This window comes from Cajanus cajan, chromosome 6 (assembly GCF_000230855.2).
Source record: "Cajanus cajan strain Asha chromosome 6, NIPB_CcT2T_4, whole genome shotgun sequence".
NCBI lineage: Eukaryota > Viridiplantae > Streptophyta > Magnoliopsida > Fabales > Fabaceae > Cajanus > Cajanus cajan.
In genome coordinates, this window is record NC_138522.1 from 41,737,281 (window position 1) to 41,750,274 (window position 12,994).

Sequence of the window (12,994 nt, forward strand, 5' to 3'; positions counted from 1 at the left end):
TAAAATTTAACTTAGAACATGAGTTATTAAACAGAATAAGTCTATATAGATTTACTTTTAAAGTAAATGAATCCCTCCCTTCTCTCTATGTATATATAATACTCAAGAATGTGTTAATATATCTTTATCAAAATTAATTTAACTGTATGAAGAGAACATATAAAGAAAAAATATTGGCCATGAAGTTTCTTGGATAATGGGAATGAATTATAATTGTATATTTTAATACTGTAAATTATGACGAGATAAATTTGATGGCCAAAATTAATTAAGAGTTGTTTACATTACTGATTTTCTTTTTTTAACTTGCAAATAGGAGGCATTTTTTAAAATTTTCATATTTTTCTTAGTTTAAAAGATCCAATATAGGTGAGATGCGATTATTTTTTGTTATATTTAATTGGTTAAAAACTTAATTTGGTTCCTTATAATATTTTTTTATTTCAATTTAGTCTCACTTTAATTTTTGGTTTTAATTTGGTCCCTAATAATTTAAATTAGTGCAATGTCGGACTTCCGTCTAAATTATTTAAACGAAGTTAACTGTTGGCTACGTGGATGCCACGTAAACGTGTAGGTGGATGCCAAATTTCTTTAATGCACTTGGAACCAGAACGGCCCATTCTGGTTGCACATGTTGTGTGTTAATTTTGCATCTGGAACCGTTCCAGATGCAAAATTAACACACCAAGAGTGCAGCAGAATGGGCCATTCTGGTTTCAGAACGGACCATTCCAGAACGCCAATCACATATGTACGCTTAACAAAATGTCGCAATGTGATTCAAAAATTGAAAATAAAAATTTATAACATAACATATACTAAGAAAGTTCAAAGAAATTACTGAGAAGGGAAATCATCTGGATAACGTTGAAGGTGTTAATAAGACATCTTATCCACCATATAACACTGAATGGCTGACAGAATATCAACATTATCTACTTGTACATGTGGTTGTGTGGTGAAATATTGGTCCTGTGTGTCCTCTTCCTCCACTCCAGGTTGTACCTCCTCAAGAACAGGTTGTTGTTGTTGAGGTACATCGGTTAATGACTTCAAGGGAAAATATCATGTCGTTTCATCCTTGATTATATAGTGTCGATTTGGTAATAAGTGATTCACTCCAGTTTGACTAACAATGAAATAAAACTTGTCACCATTGTCCTTAGTGATACACTACATTGTCCTTAATGATACACTGTATAACCCAAATGTTTAGCAATTAAAGTTATCAATCCTCATTGACAATATTACCAAATCTAATATTTGAAATGTTTTGTATCTTGAGTCTTTTTTCTTGCACGATTCACAACCGTGATTTAGAATCACGGGCGTCAACTATAATCATCAATCGTTTGTGTTTGATATTCTGGAACCAAAACAGGTCGTTCTGGATTTAGAACAGGTCGTTCTGGTTCCAGATGCATTAAAGAAATTTGGCATCCACCTATGCATCTACGTAGCATCCATGTGACCAACAGTTAACTCCGTTTAAATAATTTGGACGGAAGTCTGACATTACACTAATTTAAATTATTAGGGACTAAATTGAAATAAAAAATTAAAGTGAGACTAAATTAAAATAAAAAAAATATTATAAGAGACCAAATTAAGTTTTTAACTTATTTAATTTTTAAGAGATAACTGGCGAAATGCTTCCAACCACTCCAATTATTTAACAAATTTTGTTAGTCATGTATAAATACTTGGAAGTGAACAAAATATATATTTTTTAATGTGTTTCATCGTTGCACATAGGACTGATTTAGAAGATTATGTTTTTTATTATTGCAAAATATTGTACAAAGTTAATATTAATATACTTGGTACACATTTCAACCCTTTCGAATGGTCAAAATCAATCCAAGTGACAGATAACGAGCAAAGATGTAGGCTCCGGTAGAATCAGACATTCAGCAAATGGAATTAAATAGTTTACCCATAGATAGTTTGAGTCAGAAAAACTGATGTTAGGGATTAAAAATGACGAAGATGTCTACATTGCTCTACCAGCAGTTGACATTCTCTAATTTTGGGAGAATAGTCTGAGCAGTTCTGCAGCTACTGAGATTGCTGAGTTAAGATTATACCAACTTCAACATACTATATCATATTTAATATGAACTGTCTTCTAACTATTTAATAAAATACCAATAACTATTTAATAAAATACCAAAATCAATTTTACCTTTTTTTTACATAATTTTTTATTTCTTTTATAAATCAATGCAATTAATAGAATATTTCTTTATTTAAATTAGTTATTATTTATACTTATTGTCGTGTATTACACAATCTTTTAAAAGACGATATTCACTTATTATTAGCTACTTGCCATAATCGCCTAATAGCATCTAGAAGGCTATATATATCAAATAAAAGGATAATTAATGCTCTTAGGAAGTGCTATGCTGCCAGTATAGGATTGGTTAGCATATTGTTAGGATCTTGAGTGTATACAGCCATCTTTCTCTATTTTCTTAGGAGGTTTCTAGTCCTCGAATTCTAGGAGATTATTTGTTTCCTAACAATATCTTTATTACTCCAATCACAATTGACAGAACTGCAATGATTTTGTGTTATATGAGTCAAATGCCAAAAGAAGAAGAAAAAAAATTGAAAGTGTCAAATGAAAGAGAAACGATATTTACACATATCATTATGATTTGGACACCTTTTCATCATCTGTTGCAACTCATATTTTGCATTCGTGGAGGTGATCATCCCAGCTCCCCAAACACAAGTAATGCAATTTAGAAATATCATCTCTCTGAATGAAGCCTACTTTATATACAAAGTCAAACTACAAATTTTAACATATATATCAACAAGCAGCATTTTCATCTGCTAACGATTTAAAAAATTAAGTAAGGAAATAAAGGCTTCAGCAAAATGTGTTGAGAAGGCAGCAAAGAAAACACCAGGAAACTCAAACCTTAACTGGGTTTTGTAGCAGAAATCATCACAAAAAGCCCATTTCTAATGCATTTAAATCCAACAAGCCCACACGCCCTGCAGAGATCTTCAAGTTCACGTTCAGAGAGAGTGATGTAGCTCCCAGACACTTGCCTTACAGTCTAAAACGTGAAACAAATATTCCAATATTCAAAACTAATAGAAATTATAAAATAAAATAAAAAACATGATACAAGATCCTAGAATAGACATTCATTTTGGTGATTGAAAGATTTAGTTGACATCACTTTAGTCCTCGGTCATGGAAATTGAAATCAAAATCATTCTTCCATGCACAAAAGTGAGACTGAGAGACTAAATTGATTTCTTTTCATATTATTGAGGAACTAAATTAATACTAACTTGACTTCCTATGATTGAGAGGCTGAACATCCAAATTAAGAAATAGCAACAAATACAAAGTAATTCTTGTTATTCTCACTGAATTTATGAATTCAGACAGAGCATGGCAACACTTCTAAGAGAATCCCAAGCTAAAAATTTCTAGAGAAATTATAATTATACAACAGATTTATACAATTTGTTTTGCAACAAACAGAAGGCAGAGAAGTGTGGAATAAAGTGGTTGATGTAATGGAGATAGAGATAAAAAAAATACTGTAGAAAGTGTTGTAAAGAATTCTTTATTAATAATATAAATCAAAATTTTATACCTGACGTATTGTACTTAAAAATGGGATAACAGAAAAAGGCCCATCAAGTATGTAGGTGGTTGCAACAAACACGCCTCCAGGTCGTAAAACACGACTTATTTCAGCTACCTGTTTAAAGCGGGTCACGCAAATTATGGAGGAAAAAAACAAGTTGAGTTACGGACTAAACACAGTGATGCACGGCATGACCATCTGACTAAACTATGCATACTGCAAAGTCACAAATCAGCCTAAGAAATTTATCCAAAATATAAAGCTTATATTTAAAATCAGCTAGCATCACTGAAAGTATGAAACATGTTCTTCATCGTTGCTGACTCAATACCGCATAAACCTTTAGAGATTCCATTTTCTACTCCAGATTAATATATGAACTTTGTAAACATCTCAAAAACCATGGCTAAATGATTTTCCCTAATCCACTGCCACAGCTATTTTAAATAAATGAAAAATTATTTTGTAAAAGCCAAACATCATTTAATAATTATTCACTTACAGCTGCTGATGGTGAAGGCCAACAGTGGAGAGCTGCACCTGCATGTACAGCATCAACGGAACTGGAAACAAAAGGGAGCCTAGATATGTCTGCTCTAACCAAGATGAAGTTCCTAAAAACAGAAATAATATTTAAATATAATTGTAATATGAATAAAAGTATTGGTAAAACAGTTCCCTTAGAACTTCGAATTCAAAATTTTGATATGATAAAATTCTAATTAATTTAAAAATATCAACTGTGTACTCTTTTGGAAAATTCTCTTCCTGCTGAATGAATTCATAACATTGCCGCAACATGTTCTCTGAGTAGTCTAGAGCAACAACAAAAGAAAAAAGTCCACTTTTTGCAAATAATCTTGAAAATAATCCACTTGCACAACTAGCATCAATGATATTTCCACCCAATACTGGCTTTAAGAAACCCTTCATCATTTCAAACTGCAGTCAAATTCAGTAGAAGGCTTCATCAATGAACATAAAGTATGCACACATCAAGAAGCTAATTCTAATAGTGATTTAAAATAAAACAAGACAAAAGAAGACAGATTCATTAGTATTTCAAAGAATATCATCTTATATTTTTCAGCATCATATCCAAATTCATATTATTTTCACCAAGCACCCATAGGTAAATAAGACAAACTGAATGATATAGCTCTCAGGACATCCACGAGTTAAGAGTGGGCTTATAGTTGTTAATTTGGATAGCTTATTGAATCCAGAAAAATTATTTTGAATTAATTTGATAAGTTCAAACTTTTGGCTGATAAAATATAAAGCCACTATATGCGTGTCTGCAAAGCTACAAAGACTTATTGAATCAGTTTATGATGTTCCTGTAACTCTAAAGGAACCTATAAAATATATCAAGAAGGACTATTAATCCAATTGGACAGTATAGCTTATTGAAGAAAAAATAAGCTAATGGATAAACAAAAGGATTTGTAGATGAGAAACCATTAATTAAAAATCAAAAACGTAATGTGGGTACATCAAGAAGGAATCGTTATTAGGAACAGGGACATTTTGTTAACCTCTTTCTCAGGACCTGGAAAACCACCCCACGCAGAAAAGGTTTGACGCCAGCCTCTCTCATAGAGAAATGATATCAATGGCACCCTAATTCAACAAACAAGCAGCATGCATAAAAGTGACAAATTAGTTTCAAATCCAACTCCACAGCATTTAGGCAACAAATTATACTGTTAAACAGCAGTGTGTCATCATAAATAAACTAGTTTGTTCATATGCATTGGCTATCTATGTCCAGTGGTACCAAAATTCGCTAAAACTGAAAAAACAATATATCAAAGGTAGGAACATAATTAAAAGGTCTCAGAATATGGATCTAGACTTGTCTCAACCATACAAAAAAATTAGTTTATAAAGCGACGAATATTTCTCGTTTATCTACACTATTATGACTATATTTTTAGTTGATGTGAGATCTTCTGTACACTCTTCACACCGAGAACTTGACATATTGAGCACAAAGTTTGCAGGATTAAACATTTATGGCCCGTCCGATTAGAGTATCATATAACCAATGGTCTAATAAGCTCAACAATAATAAATAATCATGAACTCTGATATCATTTTAGTAAAGCGGACTTTGTGTCTAACTCAACCTTAACTTATAAGATGAAGATTGTTCCTTAATTATATATACCACGACCATATCTTTACAAAGGATCATCAACAAAAGGAAAACAAAAAATTCTCTAAAATGATCAAATACAACTAAAGTTTCACCAGAAAAGAAAAAGAAAAAACATTTTATATGAAGTAAAAGAAAGGGAACTAGAATGCCTGAAAAGCTCTGTGGAAGCTGGCATGGGTTCACCGTAGCTCTTGGCTCCAGCTGTTGCGGTGAGATCAAGATGCGTTTGGTTACCAACATATGTTTTCTGACAGGTGCTACATTGAAAACTAGATCCAGGGACAGTATCTCTGCATCAAAAAATTATCCACAGCAACCAGCGAATGAATACAAATAAGCATAGACGACCAAATATATACATATAGCAAAAGGAAACAATCGATTATTAAAATAAACTCACACGGACAAACCAGGATCAGCGTTCCATGTCAAGGAATCGTAACACACGGGACAAGCCAACGAGTGGCGACTCTTGCTTTCTTCCTTTTCAACTACGATGGAATCCTAAGCACGAAATTAGGTTCCTCGTGAAAGCGTTTGACAAAGCATGAAAATGAGAAGTAATAATAAGGGAATTGAATTGGAGGGAGAAGAAGTATTACTGTTGGATCGGTGTCGGTGTGGAGCAAGGCCGTGGAAGAAGCTCGAAATGGAAGTGGAAATCGAAGCTTCGCAGCGAAAGTAGCGCGTGAGAGGAGGCGCGTGGGGTGGTTGAACGAAGAGAGCGTTGGAGTGAGCGTGCACATACCGGTAACTGCTGCGCCTATGGCCATGCCCGCTGCGCGTTGGAGTGTCGAGTTTGAGTGGCTTCAAGCTTCCGAGCGCTGAACCCTGTGACGTGTCACGTGTGCTTACTTATCACCCGAATTACTATTAGAAAAATTCTATCTTACCATCTTATTTGAGAGGATACCCGTACAGTCTTTTTAATAATTTATTTAAATAATATTTATAATATTTTATTCTTTCAATTTTTAAATTATTTAATCATTTTATTTTTATTTTATATATTTTAATTTATTTGTAATAATATTATTATATATTTAAATAGTTTAATTTTAATAATTTTTAAATATATTTTTATCTTTTTACTTAAAATTTTTGAATTTTTATATTTTAATTTTAATAATTTTTTAAGTATATTTTTTATTTTTTTATCTTAAATTTTTGAATTTTTATATTGTAATTTTAATAACTTTTTATTTCTACTACTTATTAATTTTTTTCTTTTTTAATATTTTATAATATTATTAAAATCTTATAATTTTAATTTTTATAATTTTATCTTACTTTTTTATTTTATAAGTATAATTTAAATTATTTATTTTATAATTAAATTAATATTTTAAATCTTTTATGAGTTTACATAAAAAAAATATATTAAAACCCCTCAACTTTAGAGGATATCGTAGCAACTCCCTTCTCTTTTTATTTTCATAAATTCTATCTTTTAATGTTTTTATTTTCATAAATTTTATCTTTTTATTTTCACTGCTCTACCACTGCTACTATCAAATACTTCCCTGAAGCAAATTTTCAAATATATATGCAAATATATATAAAATTCATAAATGTCCATTAAATCAATGTTCGCATTAAATGGTGACAGATTTACTATCTGTCTCGCTTCACTGACATCTTTATATAAGGCAAAACATGTAACAATTTTATAATATGTGATCATAACTTGTGCAACATTGTAAAAGCATGGAGACAAAATACAAGAAAATTAATAAATGGTAAAAATGTTAGTATTTGTTATTATTTTTCTTGTATTTTGTCCTCTACAGTTTCAAGATATTGTATATTTTGCTTCATATTTAAAAAAAAAATGCACATTTTGTCTCATAATTTTAAAATGTCATACTTTTTATCTTCTAATTATATATTATCATATCAATGTCACATATACAGTCATATTAATATCTCATGTTATATTAATATTTAACTAAAAAAATAGATGGTCAATTTTTAAAAGGTAAAATTTGAAAATAAAAAGTTATGATGACAAAATTTACAAATTGTGTAAATTTAAAAGATAAAAAGTGTAATTAAGTTTTTTTAAAAGAATTTTGTATTATTTATAAAAGCCACTTTTGAAAGCAATAAATTAATGGAACTCAAATAAATGTTTCAAATAAGACATCTTGATATTCTTCTCGTTGAGTGTATCAAGTTGAGCTAAACTTTACTTTAATTGAAACAATTTGATAAATAGACATGGTAGAGGGGATTAACCTACTTTTGACTCGACCTTTCATGTTGCCAGTTAAAATTTTTGCCTTGGTGTGATATGTGAAATTATCTTTTTCTTATGCATGTCAGAGTAGTTTAATTAGAAATAATCTATTAATATGATGCCCGTCTAGCTCAGTCGGTAGAGCGCAAGGCTCTTAACCTTGTGGTCGTGGGTTCGAGCCCCACGGTGGGCGATTTATTTTATTTATATATAGTTTTAATATCAAAACTAGTATCCTGGACACTCATGATTGCACACTTATAATTAAGCAATAAAAATTGAAATATATATTAATATGGTAATGGTACGATGTTTGAGTTAAAACATGGAGGACCACCAGCACCAACTAGCAATGTTTTTTCTTTAATTTTATACAGTTTTAATCTAAACTATTGCAGTGGACCTCTTAGTACTGCAATTCAAATGAGTACAACTCATGCATTGTCAAACTTATAAATAACCAATAAACATTGAAATATATATTAATATGGTACCATGTATGAGTTAAAACTTGGAGGACCACCAGCACCAACTAGCAATGTAGTTGGTCACCATCCCTTATTGAACTCTTTTAATATTTAGGTTTGGTAATTCAACTTCATTTCGATCTGCGTTTAAACTAAGCGCATAGTTCTTCACAAATTTATTTCTTACTCAAATATTAAGTAATTGTTTTGGTATGAAAGATAATGCCTAAAAAACTCTACTACTATATATCATAATCTAAAACATTTAATGAGGGTAAAATCCCTAATCTCTCCCAAATTTTCAGCTATAGACACAAATTTTATGATTCTTGTTACGATTTTATTAATCATGTCATATCATTGTTGTCATTAATAACAAGTCAATGATTTTACTATTTATGGTTGTTATCTTATTCAAATATTAAGTAAGGACAATTACTAGAAAATCATACTACTATCAAGTCCAAACATTAAATGAGTCTAAAAACTCTACTCTCTTCTAAACCTACTTATCTCTCTCTCATATATTGGTGTAAGTTACAAACACAAATTCTACTGTTCTTGCTACAATTCCACTTATCGTGCCATATCATCATTATCATTAATGGACCCATAATTTTGGTATTTATGATTGTTATCTTACTTGTTTCCTGATCACAGGGTCTTATTACTAGTCATTTAAGTGAGGAAGTAGGTCATTCAACACCAGAGCCTTAATATGTGTTTGGGAGATCTCATGGTCTAAGGGAGTTCATCCTCACAAATATCTTATCTGTTAATTATGGTGTTCAGTACGTAGCCAACTAGGGAAGAAGATGGTTGCCTTCTAGTCGAGTTATATGATATTTGTTTAGGGATCTCTGTTGGTAAAAGATCACAACGGTTACTTTTTGTTCAAACTATAATATTTGCTTAAAGGTCTCTCGATCGACAAGAGATCACCACAATATAGAACCCTCCAAACTTGAACATGAAAGTGTGAAGAGTCTATATCCTTATTTGATTAGATTAATGAATACTGAGTCAATCGGTACGAAACCACCATAGTACAGTAACGAAATCAAGTGAATCCAATTATTTAAATATTTGGCTCTCTCTCTTTTTCTTTTTGATGAACCATTTAAGACACCTTAAATTGATCAATAAACATGACAATGACTAATACATATATTTATTATATTTATTTTTTTAGATTTGAGTTTTAATTATTATTTTTATTTATTATATCTTTCCTAAGACGTAGTTACCTAATTTTTTTATAAATTAATAGACTAATGCATCTCAATCACGACCAAAATACACATACAATTGACTAATACATATAGGCGACACGTATTTTTGGTTGATATGTATCATTAATTGTTCATTATATTAAGCATTTATACACCAAAATAAATAATAATTTATGGTTTTGAGAAACAACGCTAATAAGCATCAAGTTGTGTTCATTTTTCTTTTGTTATTACTCTCTTCCTAAGTTTTGTATAAGGGCCAGGATCATTGATTCAAATAGTTGTAGCTGTTTATTGCAAAATGAAAAGTGATATTGCTCTATTGCTTGATGGAAATTATCAAAAGTAAAATCCACATATATATAATTCAATAATGCTTAACAACTAAGTGATTAAGAAATGCTTGATCCGTTAATCCTATAGTTGGTGTAAATTTCTTCTCGATCAATGATGTGTTCCATTAATTATCGCAACAAGGTTTTGAAATTTTGTTGCCATCCTGAGCAAGTTTTTTTGGTGTCCACTACCAGAACATAAGCCAGGGTAGGGGTCTTTAAGAGAGACTGGGGTTGTGCTAATGCTTAAGTTTGAGAGGTAGACTATTGGCATAACAATAGACTAAGGGATGCCTCAAGCTGTTAGGTCTCCAAGGCAATCAAAGTATAGTGTTTGTTAAGGCTTGTTGCTTTACCTTTTTGGAAAATTGAACCTTGAGATGCTTCACAACTTGCTTCCTTTTTTAGTCCCATGGGGCAAGGGTAGGTCTTGGGTCAGGTACAAGGAATCACTTGCAGGTAAGTGGAGGCTAAAGGGACAGTAAGGGATAGGTGTTGATGTGACGTGCCTCTACCTTTCCTACTTATCCATGCGTTACCTTTATTAAGGACCACCACATCCAATGATGTTTTGCATTTAAGAGCCTTTAATGTACCTAATACCTTTTTCAAAAACTTGGACTTTGTTACACTGTGCATATAAGTCAAACTAATGAAATGACATGTAGGCATAAGACGATGCATGTTAGATCAAACACAATGTATAGTAAGATGATACATAGTAAGACAATGCATATGTTCACTCTGAAATACATTTTAAATGAAAATAATCTCTAATGAATTTTTAAAATGTTCTTCGGTTAAAGCCTTTGTAAGAATATCAGTCTACTGGTGATCAATGTCAATAAACTTTATGTTAAAAACTCTTTTTTGAACATAATCACAAATGAAATGATATTATATTTTAATGTGCTTAGCTTCGGAATGTTGTATGATATTTTTAGATAAGTTAATTGCATTGGTGTCATCACATAATTTAAGTATATTATTTTCAATACTAAAATAATCTTCTAATTGATACTTGACCCATAAGAGTTTTAAGCAACATCTAGCTGCTGATACATACTCTACCTCTATAGTTAAAAGAGTTATGGAGTGTTATTTCTAGCTTGCCTATGAAATGAAGTGGTTTTCCAAGAATTGGCAACCTCCACTTGTACTCTTTCTTTCAATTCTATCTCCAACATCGTCTAAATAACAGAATCTCGCTAACATGAAATTATTTTTTTTCTTGTAGAACAAACAAAGGTTAGTAGAACATACAAAATATCTTAATATGCATTTAACAACCTTTAGATGAGACTTTTTGGAATTAGATTGAAATTTAACACAAAGACAAATGTTGAACATGATGTCATGTCTGCTTGTAGTTAGGTAAATTAGGGATCCAATCATATCTTTGTAGATCATTTGGTCTACTGGTTTACCTGATTCATCTTTTGTTAGACCTATAAACGAATGCATAGGTGTAGACATTGACTTACAATCATTCATCCCAAACTTCTAAAGAAGTTCTTTAGTGTATATATGTTGATGAATGAAGATGCATTCGTCTATCTAGTTGATCTGAAGTCCCAAGAAGAACTTTAGTTTACCCATCATGCTCATTTCGAATTCAATCTGCATCAACTTAGAAAAATCTTCACACATGCATTCATTAGTAGCTCTAAAGATCATATCATCAACATAAATTTGAACCACAATAAAATCTGTTCCAAATTTTTTTCTAAAGAGGATTGTGTCAATTTATCTCTTACAAAATCATTGTTAAGTAAAAAATTACTTAGTCTTTCATTTCAAGCTTTAGGAGCTTGTTTCAAATCATAAAGAGCCTTTTTGAGTTTCAAAACATGTTATTTAAAATTAGGCTTTTCAAAACCTAGAGGTTGTTTAACATAAACTTTTTCCTCAATGATTCCATTTAAAAATGCAATATTTACATCTATTAGAAAAAAGTTTTATGTTTTTGTGAGTCGCAAATACTAACTTCAAGTCTAGCAACGAGAGCAAAGGTTTCAATGAAATCAATACCTTCTTGTTAGTTTTAGCCTTGTGCTACCAATCTAGCCTTGTTTCTCACCACTTTACCTTGCTTGTCCAACTTGTTTATGAACACTCATCTTGTTCCAATGATGCTTTGGTATTCTGGCTTTGGAACTAGGGTCCAAATGTCATTTCTTTCAAATTGATGGAGCTCTTCTTCCATAACAATGATCCAATCATTGTCTCCCAATGCTTTGTTTATGTTCTTTGATTCAAATTTAGACACATCCATATGAAACATTGTCTTTGAGGGTAGACATTGTTCTAATACCTTCGATCTTATCACCTAAGATCTGATCTTGAGGATGATAGTTGACAAACTTTTAGTCTTTATGAGGTTTGGTGGCTTCATCTGATTGATTTGTTTGACCTTTAAGAGAGTTCATTGTTTGATTGGTAATGTTTAGCTCCTTCATCTGATCTTCTTCAATCTGCAAATTTCTCTTCTAGATCTAATAGTTTCTTATCAATCATTAATGCATCATTAAACTTCACATGGATAAATTCTTCCACCATAGAAGTTCAAGAGTTGAAAACTTTATAGGCCTTTGAAGTATCTGAATATTCAAGGAAGATACCCTTGTCCACTTTAGAATCAAACTTTTCTAGTTGATCCTTAGTGTTCAAGACATAACATTCACATCCAAAAGGATGGAAGTATAAAATATTGGATCTCCTTTCTCTCCATAATCATAAAGAGTATTGTTTAGTAGTGGTCTTATTAATATTTTGTTTTAAATATAAGACGTTGTGTTCATTGTCTCTACCTAGAAGTGTTTTGGCAAATTATTTTCACAAAGAAGTGGTCTTGTCATTTCTTGTAAAGTTTGGTTCTTTCTTTTAACTACTCCATTTTGTTGATATGTTCTCAATGAAGAGAAGTTATGAAAG

The 12,994-nt window shown here is 31.1% G+C and overlaps 1 protein-coding gene and 1 non-coding gene across 2 annotated transcripts; one reads left to right on the forward strand and one right to left on the reverse strand.

Annotated features, from left to right (window-relative positions):
- Positions 1-2,630: 2,630 nt before the first annotated feature.
- On the reverse strand, positions 2,631-6,655 carry LOC109797453 (S-adenosyl-L-methionine-dependent methyltransferases superfamily protein). The gene is made up of 8 exons (XM_020357534.3): positions 6,390-6,655; positions 6,188-6,291; positions 5,937-6,077; positions 5,162-5,246; positions 4,372-4,565; positions 4,126-4,237; positions 3,630-3,737; positions 2,631-3,077 (listed from the first exon to the last, which is right to left on the reverse strand). Exons 1-8 carry the CDS (start codon positions 6,558-6,560, stop codon positions 2,937-2,939), a joined length of 1,056 nt encoding a protein of 351 aa, XP_020213123.2. The 5' UTR covers positions 6,561-6,655; the 3' UTR covers positions 2,631-2,936.
- A 1,491-nt stretch (positions 6,656-8,146) lies between these two features.
- Positions 8,147-8,219, forward strand: TRNAK-CUU (transfer RNA lysine (anticodon CUU)). The gene has a single exon. It is a non-coding gene; the product is annotated as a tRNA-Lys (tRNA).
- Positions 8,220-12,994: the final 4,775 nt, after the last annotated feature.

Bases quoted from the DNA above. Each gene is read 5' to 3' on its own strand.
- LOC109797453 (XM_020357534.3), bottom strand. From the start codon at position 6,560: ATGGCCATAGGCGCAGCAGTTACCGGTATGTGCACGCTCACTCCAACG. The intron at 6,292-6,389 runs GTAATACTTCTT...TTTCGTGCTTAG, and splicing joins ACACCGACACCGATCCAACA to GATTCCATCGTAGTTGAAAA. The intron at 4,566-5,161 runs GTTAACAAAATG...ATTTGACTGCAG, and splicing joins TTCCAGGTCCTGAGAAAGAG to TTTGAAATGATGAAGGGTTT.